Source organism: Anabrus simplex, chromosome 4 (genome assembly GCF_040414725.1).
Source record: "Anabrus simplex isolate iqAnaSimp1 chromosome 4, ASM4041472v1, whole genome shotgun sequence".
Taxonomy (NCBI): Eukaryota; Metazoa; Arthropoda; class Insecta; order Orthoptera; family Tettigoniidae; genus Anabrus; species Anabrus simplex.
This window is the reverse complement of record NC_090268.1, coordinates 407,844,710-407,860,817: the sequence shown is the minus strand read 5'-3', so window position 1 is coordinate 407,860,817 and position 16,108 is coordinate 407,844,710. Positions and strand designations below refer to the sequence as shown.

The window sequence follows — 16,108 nt, the reverse complement described above, 5'->3', positions numbered from 1 at the left end:
GGCGGTAGAATAACACCCACGGTATCCCCTGCCTGTCGTAAGGGGCGACTAAAAGGGGTCTCAGGGGCTCTGAATTTTGGAACGTAGGATGGCGACCACGGGGCCCTCAGCTGAGTCCTGGCATTGCTTCCACTTACTTGTGCCAGGCTCCTCACTTTCATCTATCTTATCCGACCTCCCTTCGTCGACTCTTGTTCTTTTGAGACCTCGACGGTATTACGTATGGAGGCCTAGGGGTCTTTCATTTTCACGCCCTTCGTGGTCCTTATCTTCCTTTGGCCGATACCTTCATTTTTCGAAGTGTCGGACCCCTTCCATTTTTTCTCTCTGATTAGTGTTATATAGAGGATGGTTGCCTAGTTGTACTTCCTCTTAAAACAATAATCACCACCATCACCTCACGCCATTCGTGGCCTTTGTCTTTCTTTGGCTATACCTTCAGGTCTTATGACGACAATGGGAAAACACGAAAAACCATTTTCAGGGCTGGCGACAGTAAACCCACTATCTCCCGGATGCAAGCTCATAGCTGCTCGCCCCTAACCGCACGGCCAACTCGCCCGGTCCAAATAATATTAACTATAACTACACTCATGCTCAGAAATTATGGATAATGCTGATACATGGTGAAACAACGCTATGGTGGGCGGTTTGCGGTTTTAAATCACCTCGCGGTATGACCATGTGGTGCATTTGACCTGCGGTCGTCGCACGGTGGCGCTGGCAGCAGTCCAAATACGCAGAGGTGTGTTGGTGCATGTCAGAGTACGGTGCAGCGAGTAAGTGTGCAGATGTTTTCAGACGTGCTAATGGTGACTGTGTGGTGAAAATGGCTCAACGAACACATAATGATGACGTTATGAGGGGTAGAATAATACGGTGAGTGGAGGCTGGTCAAACACAGCAGGTCGTAGCACGGGCCCTCCGTGTTCCACAAAGTGTGATCTCAAGATTATGGCAACGATTCCAGCAGACAGGAAACGTGTCCAGGCGCTACAGTACGTGACGTCCGCAGTGTACAACACCACAAGAAGACCGATATCTCACCATCAGTGCCCGCAGACGGCCACGGAGTACTGCAGGTAGCCTTGCTCGGGACCTTGCCACAGCCACTGTAACACTTGTCTCCAGACACACAGTCTACAGACGATTGAACAGACATGGTTTATTCGCCCGGAGACCTGCAAGGTGCATTCCACTGACCCCTGTTCATAGGAGAGCCCGTAAAGCCTGGTGTCAAGAACACAGTACATGGTCATCGGAATAGTGGTCCCAGGTTATGTTCACGGACGAGTCCAGGTATAGTCTGAACAGTGATTCTCGCCGGGTTCTCATCTGGCGTGAACCAGGAACCAGATACCAACCCCGTAATGTCCTTGAAAGGGACCTGTATGGAGGTAGTGGTTTGATGGTGTGGGGTGGGATTATGATTGGTGCACGTACACCCCTGCATGTCTTTGACAGAGGAACTGTAACAGGTCAGGTGTATCGGGACGTCATTTTGCACCAGTATGTCCGCCTTTTCAGAGGTGCAGTGGGTCCCACCTTCCACCTGATGGATGATAACACACGGCCCCACCGAGCTGCCATCGTGGAGGAGTACCGTGAAACAGAAGATATCCGACAAATGGAGTGTCCTGCCTGTTCTCCAGACCTAAACCCCATACAACACGTCTGGGATGCCCTCGGTCGACGTATCGCTGCACGTCTTCAAACCCCTAGGACACTTCAGGAGCTCCGACAGGCACTGGTGCAAGAATGGGAGGCTATATCCCAGCAGCTGCTCAACCACCTGATCCAGAATATGCCAACCCGTTGTGTGGCCTGTGTACGTGTGCATGGTGATCATATCCCATATTGATGTCGGGTTACATGCGCAGGAAACAGTGACGTTTTGTAGCACATGTGTTTTGGGACGATTTTCTCAACTTATCACCAATACCGTGGACTTACAGATATGTTTCGTTTGTGTCCACTATGTGCCTATGCTATTAGCGCCAGTTTTGTGTAGTGCCTCGCTTGCTCAGGATCCCTCCACGCACTGAGGCATGAAAGAGTTGCGGCCGCGGATGTAAGGTCGCATGCCCTTCCTGACACCACGGGATTTTCAAGTGAAAATCTTACCCCAGCAACAGCAGGAATCAAACGACGGTCGCCGGGATGACAGGCAAGCAGCTAAGCCGCTATACCACCCTGTTCCCCAATAAGAACAGTAGTGTGCTGTATATATATAATCGCTGGGCAAAGGAAACCTCATAACTCCTTGTGAGTCAAGTTTACAGGAGAAGTCCAAAACTGAGCGTCAGTAATGGCCGGAGAATTGTTCCAGTGCTTAATGATAGCCCATTTATTCGACTTGTAGACTTCCGTTCCATTCTCAGGCAATGCAGCAAGTCTTCACAAGACAGATGGAGAAACGTGGTTTTCTCGTGAGTGGAATTACGATGTTTTCATTGCCTAGCAACGATATACAGTATATGAGTATTATTAATGCAACAGTCCGCCTCAGTCCTCAGCCCAAAGGCTGGTTGGATCCTCAACAGCTCCGCCATCAGCTGTCATAGATGGCGTAGGCATTACCGAAGAGGTGTACTAGGGAAATGAGGAGTAAAGTAGTTTCCCATTGCTTTCCTCTTGGATACCACTGATCTAGGATATACGCTATGAGTGAGTAACAATAATTAATTCAGATATTTTATTAGTTTCAATGGTTTAATTTTAGTTTACGAAAACTTATGCAGCATGCAAGTTCACACGCGTTTGAAGTTGGCCCCTTACACTATTAGGAAACGAAATTTCAATTATCTAATTCATATCACTTCTACTTTTTCAAGTAGGCTACAATTTAACTTGAAATGAGTCGTAAATTCACGATTTCACGTTCGTCCAATATGGATTTCACTATCAAGATCAGTGAAAAGGATAAAATGATAATTGTGTTTGGTGGATACAAGTTCGGATTTCACTAGACTGTATAAACTCAGTCCGTCAAATACCATGATAGAAGTGGGTCGTGCAGTAATTACGAGGGCTGTGACGCTTCAGTTTTAAATTGGTAGAATTTTTGCAACTTTGCTGAACATAAATCTCGCGATCAGTATCTGAGCGTCCTTCAAAAATTAATCGTCGAGAAATATACGAAAGTCATGATTGAAAACCTACAACCTGTTTTCCAGTCAGTGACCGGGTCAGGGATGGAATGAATGAAGCCCCATCTTGCGGCGAAGATAGGAATTGTGCCGGCTGCCGAAGCCTGTCGCACTCCTCTGGGGCAATGATTAATGACTGAGAGATGAAATGATAGCGGAGAGTGTTACTGGAATTAAAGATGACAGGGAAAACCGGAGTACTCGGAGAAAAACGTGTCCCGCTTCCGCTTTGTCCAGCACAAATCTCACATGGCGTGACCACGGAACCCAGCGGTGAGAGGCCGACGCGCTGCCGCCTGAACCACGGAGGCTACAGGAATGTCTTGATTGTCATACCTTAACTACCGAAGTCATTACTAACGTGTCGTTTAACTGGTCGAATGCAGAAGCAGTAGACGCACACACTTCAATCTATTTACTGGGGAAGTAAAGGCGGCCATACACGAGTGGGATTTCGTCAAGGTTCGGCCTGAACAGTCCAATCATTGAGGAATCATGTGAAATCCAAAAATTCCGAATAAAATTCAATTCTTTTCCGCCTTGAGGCCAAGCAGGCCGGATTTCCCCAGTCTCTTGCTGCGTGTATGTGTTGACGGCAGTAGGCCTTGAGGATTTGTGAAGTGAAGTGAAGTGAAGTGAAGTGAAGTGATTGTCGGGAGTGTCCTGTATCGACATGTCTCGAGAACTTTTAACAGAATTTATACAAATATACCAGAATAAACCTTGCTTGTGGCAAGTGAGTTCAAAAAATTACCATGATGAAAACTATTTGCAACACCACGTGAACAACAAACCACCACCAGCCAACAGAACTGTTGTTTTGACCTGGAGTTGAACCTTGAGAAAATCCCCAACGCCTTTTCCTTGAGGATTTCCGTGTGTGGGTGAGGGTTCGGTTGAGGAAATCCCCAAGGAAATCCCGGAGGATTTTTCCTTGTGGATTTCCTGCACGTGTATGGCGCTAGCTTAACTCCTATACTGACCTTCAAAAAACTTTGGGAACCAGCTTGAGTGTCCCCTGAAAAATGGTTGGGAACCAACTGCAGTCCAGTCATTATTCCTGCGGTGCAGACCTTCAGTTCTGTGGAACTCAAACACCCAACTACTGACTTTCGTTCTCTCACTGCTTTAATCTTCAGATTGCATGACCAGGCCGTACACAACACCTGACAAGAAAAGTTGGCTTCACTTCCACAGTTCCTCGTTCTGAAAATTACTCTTATTGTCTGATGTTCGCTGCACAAAGTGATTTGAAAGTACTATTTGTCTGCCATTAAGGCTATTATCCGCTTTAGGAGAAATGAGAGAAAAACAGATCTACATAGGCCCTATTGAAAGTAAAGGTCAACACTATCATGTTGCCATTAGTCTCCCCGTAGATTACTTACCATTCCTGATTTGTGCATACAAATCACCTTCACCTCGTCCACCTCCGTAGCATAACGGTTAGTACTATTAGCTGCCGTCCTCGGGGGTCCGGTTTCGATTCCCGGTGCTGCCAGAAATTTAAGAATGATAATAGGGCTTGTATGTAGTGGGAGTGTGCCTGAAAAGAGCTGCACGGCCTCAGGATGAGGACGCGAGTTCACTTTTACTTTACCTCCACCTCGGAACATCGACCCAGTCGCACACAAATATCATTTCTTGTATTTTTTCGGGGAGGTGGAGGAGTGATGGTTAATGATGATGATGATGATGATGATGATGATGATGATGATGTTTGTTTTAGGAGGAAGTACAACTGGGCAACCACCATACTCTGTTAACACGAATAGGTACTGGCAAATAAAAGACTACGGCCATGAAAGGCGTGAAAATGAAAGACTCCCTAGGCCTCGTAGACCTAACGCCATCGGGCTCGGAAAAGAACAAAAGTTGGCCAAGGGAGGTCGAATAGGACAGATGAAAGTGAGGAGCCTGGCACAGGTAAGTGGAAGCAATGTCAGACTCAGCTAAGGGACCCGCGATCGGCCAACCCACGCTTCCAGGTTACGAGTCCATAGGGCGGCGGGAGGGGGACCGCACTCCCCGTATGGCGGTCTTCGCGGTCTACACAGGACCAAGACTAACAATTGATTTTGGAATGTTACTGGAATTCGAGGGGAAAGAAAAGCATGTCGCTGAAGAAAACGTACCCTTCTACGCTTCAGACATCACAACTGTCACATGAAATCGGAGAGAGAGAGAGAGAGAGAGAGTGTGTGTGTGTGTGTGTGTGCGCGCGCGCGCGTGTGTGTGTGTGTGTGTGTGTGTGTGTGTGTGTGTGTGTGTGTGTGTGTGTGTGTGTGTGTGTGTGTGTGTGTGTGTGTGTGTGTGTGTGTTTTTTCGTCTACTCATATTTTTAGCCACGTGCATTCGGTGTTAGCAACGTTCTCCGTGGAGAAAATCTTCATCACATACATTTCAAATTTCAACCAGAAAGTTATCGGTAAGTGCTCAAAACAAATAACTTAGAGTTATCTCCCTTCTCAAGTAGGATTACGTGATTTCAAGAAAGATGTTGAATGAGTATTCACTTTTATTTGGTATTTTATTGGTACCAGTACCGAGGTGAATGGCTCAGACGGTTGAGGCGCTGGCCTTCTGCATTGATGGGGTGAAAGTTCCTTTTGTGGATCGTTGTAAGTATCTAGGTGTTAATATAAGGAAAGATCTGCATTGGGGTAATCACATAAATAGGATTGTAAATATCGGGTACAGATCTCTGCACATGGTTATGAGAGTGTTTAGGGTTTGTAGTAAGGATGTAAAGGAGAGGGCATATAAGTCTCTGGTAAGACCCCAACTAGAGTATGGTTCCAGTGTTATGGGACCCTCACCAGGATTACCTGATTCAAGAACTGGAAAAAATCCAAAGAAAAGCAGCTCAATTTGTTCTGGGTGATTTCCAACAAAAGAGTAGCGTTACAAAAATGTTGCAAAGTTTGGGCTGGGAAGAAATGGGAGAAAGAAGCTGCTCGACTAAGTGGTATGTTCCGAGCTGTCAGCGGAGAGATGGCGTGGGAGGACATTAGTAGACGAATAAGTTTGAGTGGCGTCTTTAAAAGTAGGAAAGATCACAATATGAAGGTAAAGTTGGAATTCAAGAGGACAAATTGGGACAAATATTCATTTGTAGGAAGAGGAGTTAGGGATTGTAATAACTTACCAAGGAAGATGTTCAATAAATTTCGAATTTCTTTGAAAACATGTAAGAAAAGGCTAGGAAAACAACAGATAGGGAATCTGCCACCTGGGTGACTGCCCTAAATGCAGATCAGGATTGATTGATTGATTGATTGATTGATTGATTGATTGATTGATTGATTGATTGATTGATTGATTGATTGATTGATTGATTGATTGATTCTGACCCCAACTTGGCAGGTTCGATCCTGGCTCAGTACGGTGGTATTTAAAAGTGCTCAAATACGTCAGCCTCGTGTCAGTAAATTTCCTGGCGCGTAAAAGAACTCCTGCGGGACTAAATTTGGCACCTCGGCGTCTTCAAAAAACTCTAAACGTAATTAGTGGGACGTAAAGCAAATAACATTATTATTTTATTTGTATTTAATAATCTGCTACTTTTTAAAAGAAACTTACGTTGATCTTATAGCCGAGTGGAGACTACTGAAAAAATGAGGGCAGTTGGTCTAGACAAAAGAGTCAGTGTATTGGTGGATACATGTCTAGAAAATAGGACTCACAGTATGTGAATCATTATATGTCCGCCTCTATGGTGTAGTGGTTAGTGTGATTAGCTGCCACCCTCGGAGGCCCGGATTCGATTCCCGGCTCTGCCACGAAATTTGAAAAGTGGTACGAGAGCTGGGACGGGGTGCACTTAGCCTCGGGAGGTCAACTGAGTAGAGGTGGGTTCTATTCCCATCTTAGCCATCCTGGAAGTGGTTTTTTTGTGGTTTCCCACTTCTCCTGCAGGCAAATGCCTGGATGGAACCTAACTTAAGGCCACGGCCGCTTCCTTCCCTTTTCCTTGTCTATCCCTTCCAATATTCCCATCGCCCACTAAGGCCCCTGTTCAGCATAGCAGGTGAGGCTGCATGGGCGAGGTACTGGTCATTCTCCCCAGTTGTATCCCCCGACTCAAAGTCTCACGCTCCAGGACACTGCCCTTGACGTAGGATCCCTCGTTGAGTTCGAGGGAAAAACCGACCCTGGAGGGTAAACAGATTAAGAAGAAGAAGAAGAAGAATTATCTAATCTAGTAATGATTAAGAGGGGAGTTCCTCAAGGCAGTAAGTTATTAATGAACCTTTATGGTCTCTTACATTTATAAATTACATGAGTAAAGAACTGGAATCGGAGATAAGGCTATTTGCGGTTGATGTTATACTGTATAGTGTAATTATTAAATTCCAGGTTTCGACGTCGACAATGTTGTGAGATGAACAGCAAAGAATGGTATGATGGTAAATGGGATTGGAAGTCGGGTTCTAAGTTTCACCAGACGAGAAGTTCTCTGAGTTTTAATTGTTGTGCTGATGGGGTGATAGTACCTTATGGGGATCTCTGTAAGTACCCAAGCCTTCAGTGGGGTAATTAATTAACGAGATTGTAAATAAAGGTTACAGATCTCTCCGCATGGTTATGTGGGTATTGTAGTAAGGATAGAAAGGAGAAGATATATGAGTCACTGGTTTGAGTGCTCCTGTAGAATAAATCATTTTTATTTTATTTTCATACTTTTATTTCCATTTGAAATGGTGTAGGGCTTTTAGTGCCGGGAGTGTCCGAGGACAAGTTTGACGCGCCAGATGCAGGTTTTTTGATTTGACGCCTGTAGGCGACCTGCGCGTCGTGATGAGGATGAAATTATGATGAAGACGGCACATACACCCAGTACCTGTGTCAGCGAAATTAACCAATTATGGTTAAAATTCCCGACCCCGCCGGGCCAAAAGCCAGCACGCTAACCATTTAGCCATGGAGCCGGAGTATTTCCATTTAATTTGTTCAGAGAGGATGATTACCTAGTTATACTTCCTCTTAAAACAAACATCACCACTACCACTCTCTGGGACCCTCACTAGGATTACTTGATCTGAGAACTGGTCCACACGCAAAAAAGCAGCACAATGTGCTCTGGATGATTTCTGACAGAAGATTACAGTTACGAAGATGTTGAAAACTTTGGGCTAGGAAGACTTGGGAATAAGGAGAAGAACTGCTTGACAAAGCGGTATGATCTTGGCATCTTGGGAATCGGAGTGGCTAGCTATCCGAACTCCCAACAAGCTGGCCCCAGGGGCTGTCAACTTGAGAGCATGGGTTGGCGACCACGGGGCCCTTAGCTGAGTCCTGGTATTGCTTCCACTTACTTGTGCCAGGCTCCTCACTTTCATCTATCCTGTCCTACCTTCCTTGGTCAGCTCTTGTTCTTTTCTGACCCCAGCGCTATTAGGTTTCCAAGGGCTAGGGAGCCTTTAATTTTCATGCCCTTCATGGCCCTTGTCTTTCTTCGGACAGCACTTTCATTTTTCAAATTGTTGGGTCCCTTCCATTTTTTCTCTCTGATTAGTGTTATATAGAAGATGGTTGCCCAGTTGTACTTTCTCTTAAAACAATAATCACCACCACCACCACCACTGAGAGCAATTAAGAAGACAACTACCGTGTGCTGGGCCTCTTTCCGGCCTTCATGAAGAGAGGGCATATTATTGTGTAGGCTGAGGATAGGTCACAGACGATCTACGCTTTCCTATCTCCTGAAGAGGGAAGACTCCCTTGTGTATTCTTGTGGTACCGACTTCACCGTGGCCCACATCCTCACAGAATGCGCCGATCTCTCTGACCTAAGATGCAGCCTCGGCTTGCAGGAAACACTTGAACATTTACTAGCCGATGACGCAACTACTGCTGATCGCATCATCTGCTTTATGTGCGACAGTGGATTAATCAAGGGTATGTAAATTGCAAGTGTTCTGTTACTCAAGGAACTCACGTTCCCTTTTGATTCGTTAGGATTTTTTTGGCTTAATTCTAAATTTTTTGTTTTATTTTGTACTTTGTTTCCAAATTCCTTTGTTGAATAAATAATTTTGTTTAAAATTTCTTTTTCACTTAATTTGGTCAGAGAGGATGATTAAAACAAAAATTACCACCACCATCACCACAAGACAGACTCTCCATTGAGGGAAGTTATTGTGTTGGAGGATGTGTTGTGTATGGTGAGTGAGTTAATGCATCTAGTCAAAGAAACACTTTCCTCACATTTTGTTACTTCTTGATTTCTACTGGAATTAAATCCATGTATTTGAAGGTCATTTACAGAATGTCACATTTATAGAAGTTAATGGTAGGCACCTGTGAATTATATTACTACAGTAGTCCGAGTTAACATTATTGATGGTTGGTCTCTGGCTCCTCTTGCTCACTCAACTCACCTAGCTGAATGAATGTGTTGCTGAAATACGACCAGAATTAACAACTTGTTTTTTGTTCCAGTCCATTCTGGTGCCATGCAATAACTGTGGTAGAACATTCAACCCGGACCGGCTGGAAGTTCATCAGCGGAGCTGCAGGCCTGGAGCTCGTCGAGTCAACTTTCCTAACCAGGTTAAAATAAAATAAAATAAATAAATAAATAAATAAATAATTAGCCTTAAATCCCCTAAGGGCCTCCTGTAATATACTGCAATAACCCATGTACTTATCTTTTTTTAAGTGTAGAGCAACCTATAATTCTGAGGAACCAAAACATTGCTTATGTTCTACATTCCAATATTTCATATAAAATTTTCTTTGTTTACCGAGCAAGTTGGTTATGCAGCTCAGTTCATATAGCAGTATGCCCACAGTATCCCCTGCCTGTCATAAGAGGTAACTAAAAGGGCCACCAGGACTCTCAACGTGGGAGTGTGGGTTGGCGACCAAAGGGTCCTCACCTGAGACCTGGCATTGCTTCCGCTTACTTGTGCCAGGCTCCTCACTTTCATCTACCCTATCCAACCTGCCTTGATCCCGATGGTATTAGGTTTGCAAATCCTAGAGAGTCTTTCATTTTCATGCCCATGTGGCCCTTGTCTTCCTTTGACTAATATCTTCATTTTTTGAAGTGTCGGATCCCTTCCATTTTTTCTCTCTGATATGTGTTAATAGAGGACAGTTGCCTAGATGTACTTTCTCTTAAGACATTAATCACCAACACCACCACATCAGCCCTATCGTCGGCAGCCCTTACAAGGTCCTGAACATGGGAACGTCTTTAAACCTAAATCACTTCAAAGTGAATAGTACATTTTCCTTCACAATATGCTTTTCGCCGCATTGATACAGACAGATCTTATGGCGACGATGGGATAGGAAGCAGATGGGCGGGGAGCAGCCATGGTCTTAGTTAAGGAACAGTCCCGGCATTTGCCTGGTGTAAAATGGGAAACCACAGAGAATCATCTTCAAGGATGCCGACAGCCGGGTTCAAACACCTATCTCCCAAATGCAGGCTGACAGCTACATAATCCAAACTGTGCAGCTACTTGCTTGGTTGGACTGTATGTCGAGTCATTCAAAGACTGTTTGATTTCCCAATAGCTCTACTATCAGCTGTCTCAAGAAGCCTATGTTTTTCAGAAGAGGAGTAGTCGGGAACTGGGGAGTGAGGTGGTTTCCTGTGATTTTCCTATTATCTACCATGCCTATTGAAACATGCACACCAACTGACCCTATGAACAAAACTTCCACACCATTCATCATAAAGAATTATTGCACATGGAATGGTATTACTAACATCACTCTTTCCTCAGACACTCTCAAGTTGTCAGAGCAAAGAATGAAACTGAGACAGATCTATGAAAGCAAAAAGTTATTCTAGCCCACACCAGGAGATACAGTGCATTTTAAACACTATATCAAAACCAGAAATGTACCAATTACATCAATTCAAATGAAAACATTCCTCCTATTAAATACGGTACTTCATAATATATTACATCTATAACGATGATATATCTACATTATCCTTGATAACTGAGTTCACATGAATTGATGTAATTGAAAAACTGTCAGTATAGAAGGAAATTAATACTGTGCAACAAGAAATGTACATCAAAAGATATTTCACATGATTTTCATGAAATTTGGCACACTTATTACTAAATTTTTTATAATATTTGTATTAATTATAAAATATCCTTGACATTTATCCTCTTCAGTCCCGAGCCTGTTGAAGCATTCAATGCATTATATTTTGCTCAAATATTTTTAAAAAATTCACCATAGAAAAAAAGTGTGTTTCACTAAGTTGTTTTATTCGTGTAGCATATATGCTATATCAGGACTCAGAGTTGACTTTCCTACCATTATTACTTTTTTCCTTAAATTATTTTGTTTTATTGTATGTAGACAAAACCACATGTAGAGCATATGCTACATACAGACTGAGGAGGATAGACAACTGAACATTTTTAGATCAAGAAATGTTTATATTTTTTTTGACACTTTCAGATTATGGAAGCAATTTTAAGGACCTACATATTTTACAGAAAGCATTTCATAAAGCAGTCCCAAATTTCACAATTTGTGTTTCATATGCATATAATTTAGTGTGAACAAACATCCTGGAAAACCAGGATTGTCCCAGTTTTTCATCATAACCTACAGCGGTATCCCGAAAAATAATTTATTTTGAGCGGTACTATGGCTGGAGAGTACTTGTATTGTTGCAGGGGCATAGCCAAGGGGGGGTTACTGGGGTGTTAGAAGACCCCCATGGAAATTTTACGTAAAGATAAACAGAAGCTGACAATAAACTAAATACACGTTCAGAGACACAATTATAGAACCAACAGATCTGTTGAATCTATTTTGTAAGAAGCCTTGAAAGTTGGATTTTAGATGTTAATCTGAACATAATATTTGCTGTCAAACTGTTGACCTTGATCGTATTGTCCTTGTTCTGTATTTTATTGTAAGATTTTGTAATGTACTGCAATCTGAATATCAACATAATTCACTTGTATCAGGAGAGAGAGAGAGAGACAGACAGACAGACACACAGACACACAGGCACACACACATGCACACACACCTCTTCTTCATTGTGTTCTATCATCATTTTATAACTATAACCACCCCTTCGGCCGATCCTCGCTACGCTACTACATTGTTGTAATAGTTCCAGGCACTGCATCTTAAGAAGAATTATGAAAATTGGCCAATTGCCATGCCCCTTACCACTGTCATTGCCCCCTGTGGGTGGGGGAGGTAGAATAACACCCACGGTATCCCTTGCCTGCCGTAAGAGGTGACTAAAAGAGGCTTCAGGGGCTCCGAACTTTGGAGTGTGGGTTGGTTACCATGGTGCCCTTAGCTTAAGTCCTGGCATTGCTTCCACTTACTTGTGCCAGGCTCCTCACTTTTGTCTATCCTGTCCGACCTCTCTCGGTCAACTCTTATTCTTTTCTGACCCCGATGCTATTAGGCTTGCAAGGGCTAGGGAGTCTTTCATTTTCACGCCTTTCAATGCCCTTGTCTTCCTTTGGCGGATATCTTTATTTTTCGAAGTGTTGGATCCCTTCCATTTTTTCCCTCTGATTAGTGTATATAGAGGACGGTTGCCTAGTTGTACTTCCTCTTGAAACAATAATCACCACAACCACCACCACTACCACCACTGTCTTTGTCAGAATAGTGTAGTTGTTGATGTTATGTCAGACAAGCTGTACCAGTAGCTTCTCTTATTAGTCATATTGTTACCATTGAGTTGCAAAACACAATGCTAAAACGTGCCTGCAAATTCCGTGACAGTTATTGTAAAGAGTGGAATTTCATCAAGAAAGGTTGATTTGATTACAAAGTGGAGTTTTTGGTATGTAACTGTTTTATTAGTATCAGTGTCACTTAGGCTATCTATGACAGCTGTTGATGGAGCTGTAGAGGATCAAACCAGCCTTTGGGCTGAATATCCAACATACAACATACAGTAATGGTGTACGTTCTGACATAGTTGATCACCTGGCCATCAGATGATATAGATGTTGATTCCCATAGAAAACCTGAAATATTTGTCCCGAATTAGTAAATTTATAATACCAATGTCCAATAACAGACCAACTATATTGGTATTATAGTTGATCACATCGAGTCAAAGAAAAACATTAAGAAATTTATTGCACTGAGCTGTTGAAAAACTCTACAAAATTATTTCATAAGACCTCAATCAACTGAAGACACAAAAGTTTGAGCGGCTGAGCTTACACTAGCCTACAATAGAGGGAAATTTGATTTATCCCCTTTTTTTCAATACATAATATCTTGTTAATATAATCACAACATATTATGTATTGAAAAAAAGGTGGATCAATCAAATTTCCCTCTATTGTATGTTATCTCCTTTCAATACGGAACAGATATAAAGTTTTTAATGTTGAATTACACCAGCCTACCACCCGGTAAAACCTCACCAAACCTTTAGATCTAGTTTAGTTAAGCAAGAACTAAAGTATCAGCCTTAGTAAAAGTTGCTTTACGTCGCACCAATATAGATAGGTCTTATGGCAATGATGGCATAAGAAAGGGCTAGGAGTGGGAAGGAAGTACCTGTGGCCTTAATTAAGGTACAGCCCCAGCATTTGGCTGGTGTGAAAATGAGAAAGCATGGAAAACCCTCTTCAGGGCTGCCGACAGTGGGGTTCCAACGCACTATCTCCCGAATGCAAGGTCATAGCTGCGCAACCCCTAACCGCGCGGCCAACTCGCTCGGTGGCTAACTAACCGAACTCCTAGCATGCTTGCGGACCTCAAATAAATGTTTGATGTGTGTCACCCTTTCGCCTGCCTACACTTAACCTCATACGATCTCATTATCTACTGTATCTATATCCATTATTGTTGTTAAGGTACTCTTTGTCCAGCAGCTGTTGCAGGAAGATTGTATAATAAATAATAAATTAACAAATATTTCCAGTTACTCTGAGGTGCTCGGTAACCAGTGTATCTACCTTGCTCTCCCTTCCCATCATACCCAGCATCAATGTTGTTATTGCTGATATAACTTAGGCCTACATAAACCTTGATGAATTCCAAGGTTCTAGACTCATTTTTTGATTTATAGATTTATCTCCATTTCAATGATTTAATAAATGTTAATTAAAATAACACTGCTCAAAATAATCTTTTGAAAAATCATCATAAATAACATTTCTTTATTTCTTATCATCTCTAGATCACACTTTTATCTTCTCTGCTATTAATATCATCTCACATAAATCTTAAATCACATTGTAATTATATTCAGATCTTTCTAACAAGCTTCCTTTCTTTTTGTATACATCCCTCTTCATCTCCTAACCTCATCCCCTTCTTCTTCTTTTTCTTGCTTTTGTTTAGGACATTGCTTGTGTCCTCTGTCCACTCACAGATTTTTAGCATAGGGAATATAAAACTTAAGGGGAAATACTTTTATATAAAGATCTCCTAACCTCTTACAATCCACATGTCTTGTTCAAGATCTTAATACCACAAACATCATCATGACAACACATTTAAATTATTTCTTTCAACTGTCATAAAATTGAATAATATTAAATAAACATAAAACACATATGTAATATCCATGATAACACCAATGCCTTACAACTATATTACTACAGCACATAGAATCTTAAACCAAAATATATGTACGGTACCGGTATATTGTACCAGTAAATGACACACACTCATGGACACATGTAATGGAACATGAGGGTTTCGCAGGGCGTGTGCGGTCTTATGTTAGGAGATTGTAAAAGATTGTATAGACTGGCCATATAAACTTTATTAAAATCAATCAAAGTAAACAAACGGCCTATCATTTCCTTGAATATTTGTCATATTAATCAATAAATTGATAATAGGTTGTGTCAAACTTATTAGCGACAATTTAATAAAATCTCTTCTTGATATAATTAATTAACTTGGATAAAGAAAGTTCATTCTTGAAGTTTATAAATGACAGAATCTCTCTTCTAATGGGTTAGGAACAACCAATGGATTGTATTGTCCTAGCCACCTGAGCACAAGGAGAACCATGACTTAGAATATGTTTGAGATGCCCACTCCCATTCCATAGTAAATGGTACCAGGACTCTCAGGACCAATTACTAGGTCACTCAGCCATTAGCCATGGTTCACGAACTAGCACATGACTACAGTAACTCAACCGCACCATATCATTTTATGGTACGTTTGCCTTTTCTGATGTCTTCACATTCCTAGCGAACTCTTGTATCTATGAACTATTACTCATTCCCATCATGTGTTGTTACCACTATGTAATCTTTCCTTAATCCGGTAGATGGCATCTCATACGTTAGCATAGGTCAAAGCATTTCTGTTCTGCTCCGTCTTGGTGGGTCATCTTTCTGGTTGGTTGGGTGTGGAGATTTTTGACTTGAGAAGATGGAATGATTTTATTTCCAAGTCGCCTTTGTGGTATATAAAAGATATTTTAACAGATTCAAGATGTCTGTACATATCTCGGCCTTTTGAGAATGTTAATTGCTTATGTAATCGAGGTATTTATTTCTTTAATCTTCTCTTGGTTTTATTATTGCTTCGTTCTGTGCTCACCATGGTTTGGTTAGAAAGGCTTCCCTCATTACATGTGTTTCTAATTTATTTGTGTGTTAACTTTACTTTTACACGCTTCTTTCGGTATTTTCATTTACCGATCCACTATGTTTATTTTGAGAACAGAAGGTGACATGGATTCATGTGTGTATGTATGAGATTGTTTGCTGTGTGTGGCCAAGACCTTTTACTCATGTCGCTTCATTAACATTCCGCTTGAGCTCATGTTGTATTATTTTATCGCGTGTTTTGTATAATTCATGTCCACTTCATAGACTTGGTATGAATTCAAGCTAACTACACGATTTGCCTGCTTCTGTGTGTTTTGGTGTTCAAGACATTCCGTCTCTTTAAGATGGACCACTTTCTGGTTCATACTGTCTGAGCTCGAGAAAGGTTGTTTATTTTGTTAT

General features: G+C 42.1%; 1 protein-coding gene across 1 annotated transcript in view; it reads left to right on the top strand.

Moving 5' to 3' along the window:
- Positions 1-16,108, top strand: part of LOC136872045 (uncharacterized) — a 200,889-nt gene that overhangs the window by 142,815 nt on the left and 41,966 nt on the right. Inside the window, exon 3 of the mRNA XM_067145872.2 lies at positions 9,594-9,704. Within this exon, the coding sequence (XP_067001973.2) occupies positions 9,594-9,704 (111 nt within the window). The remainder of the gene's footprint in view (positions 1-9,593; positions 9,705-16,108) is intronic.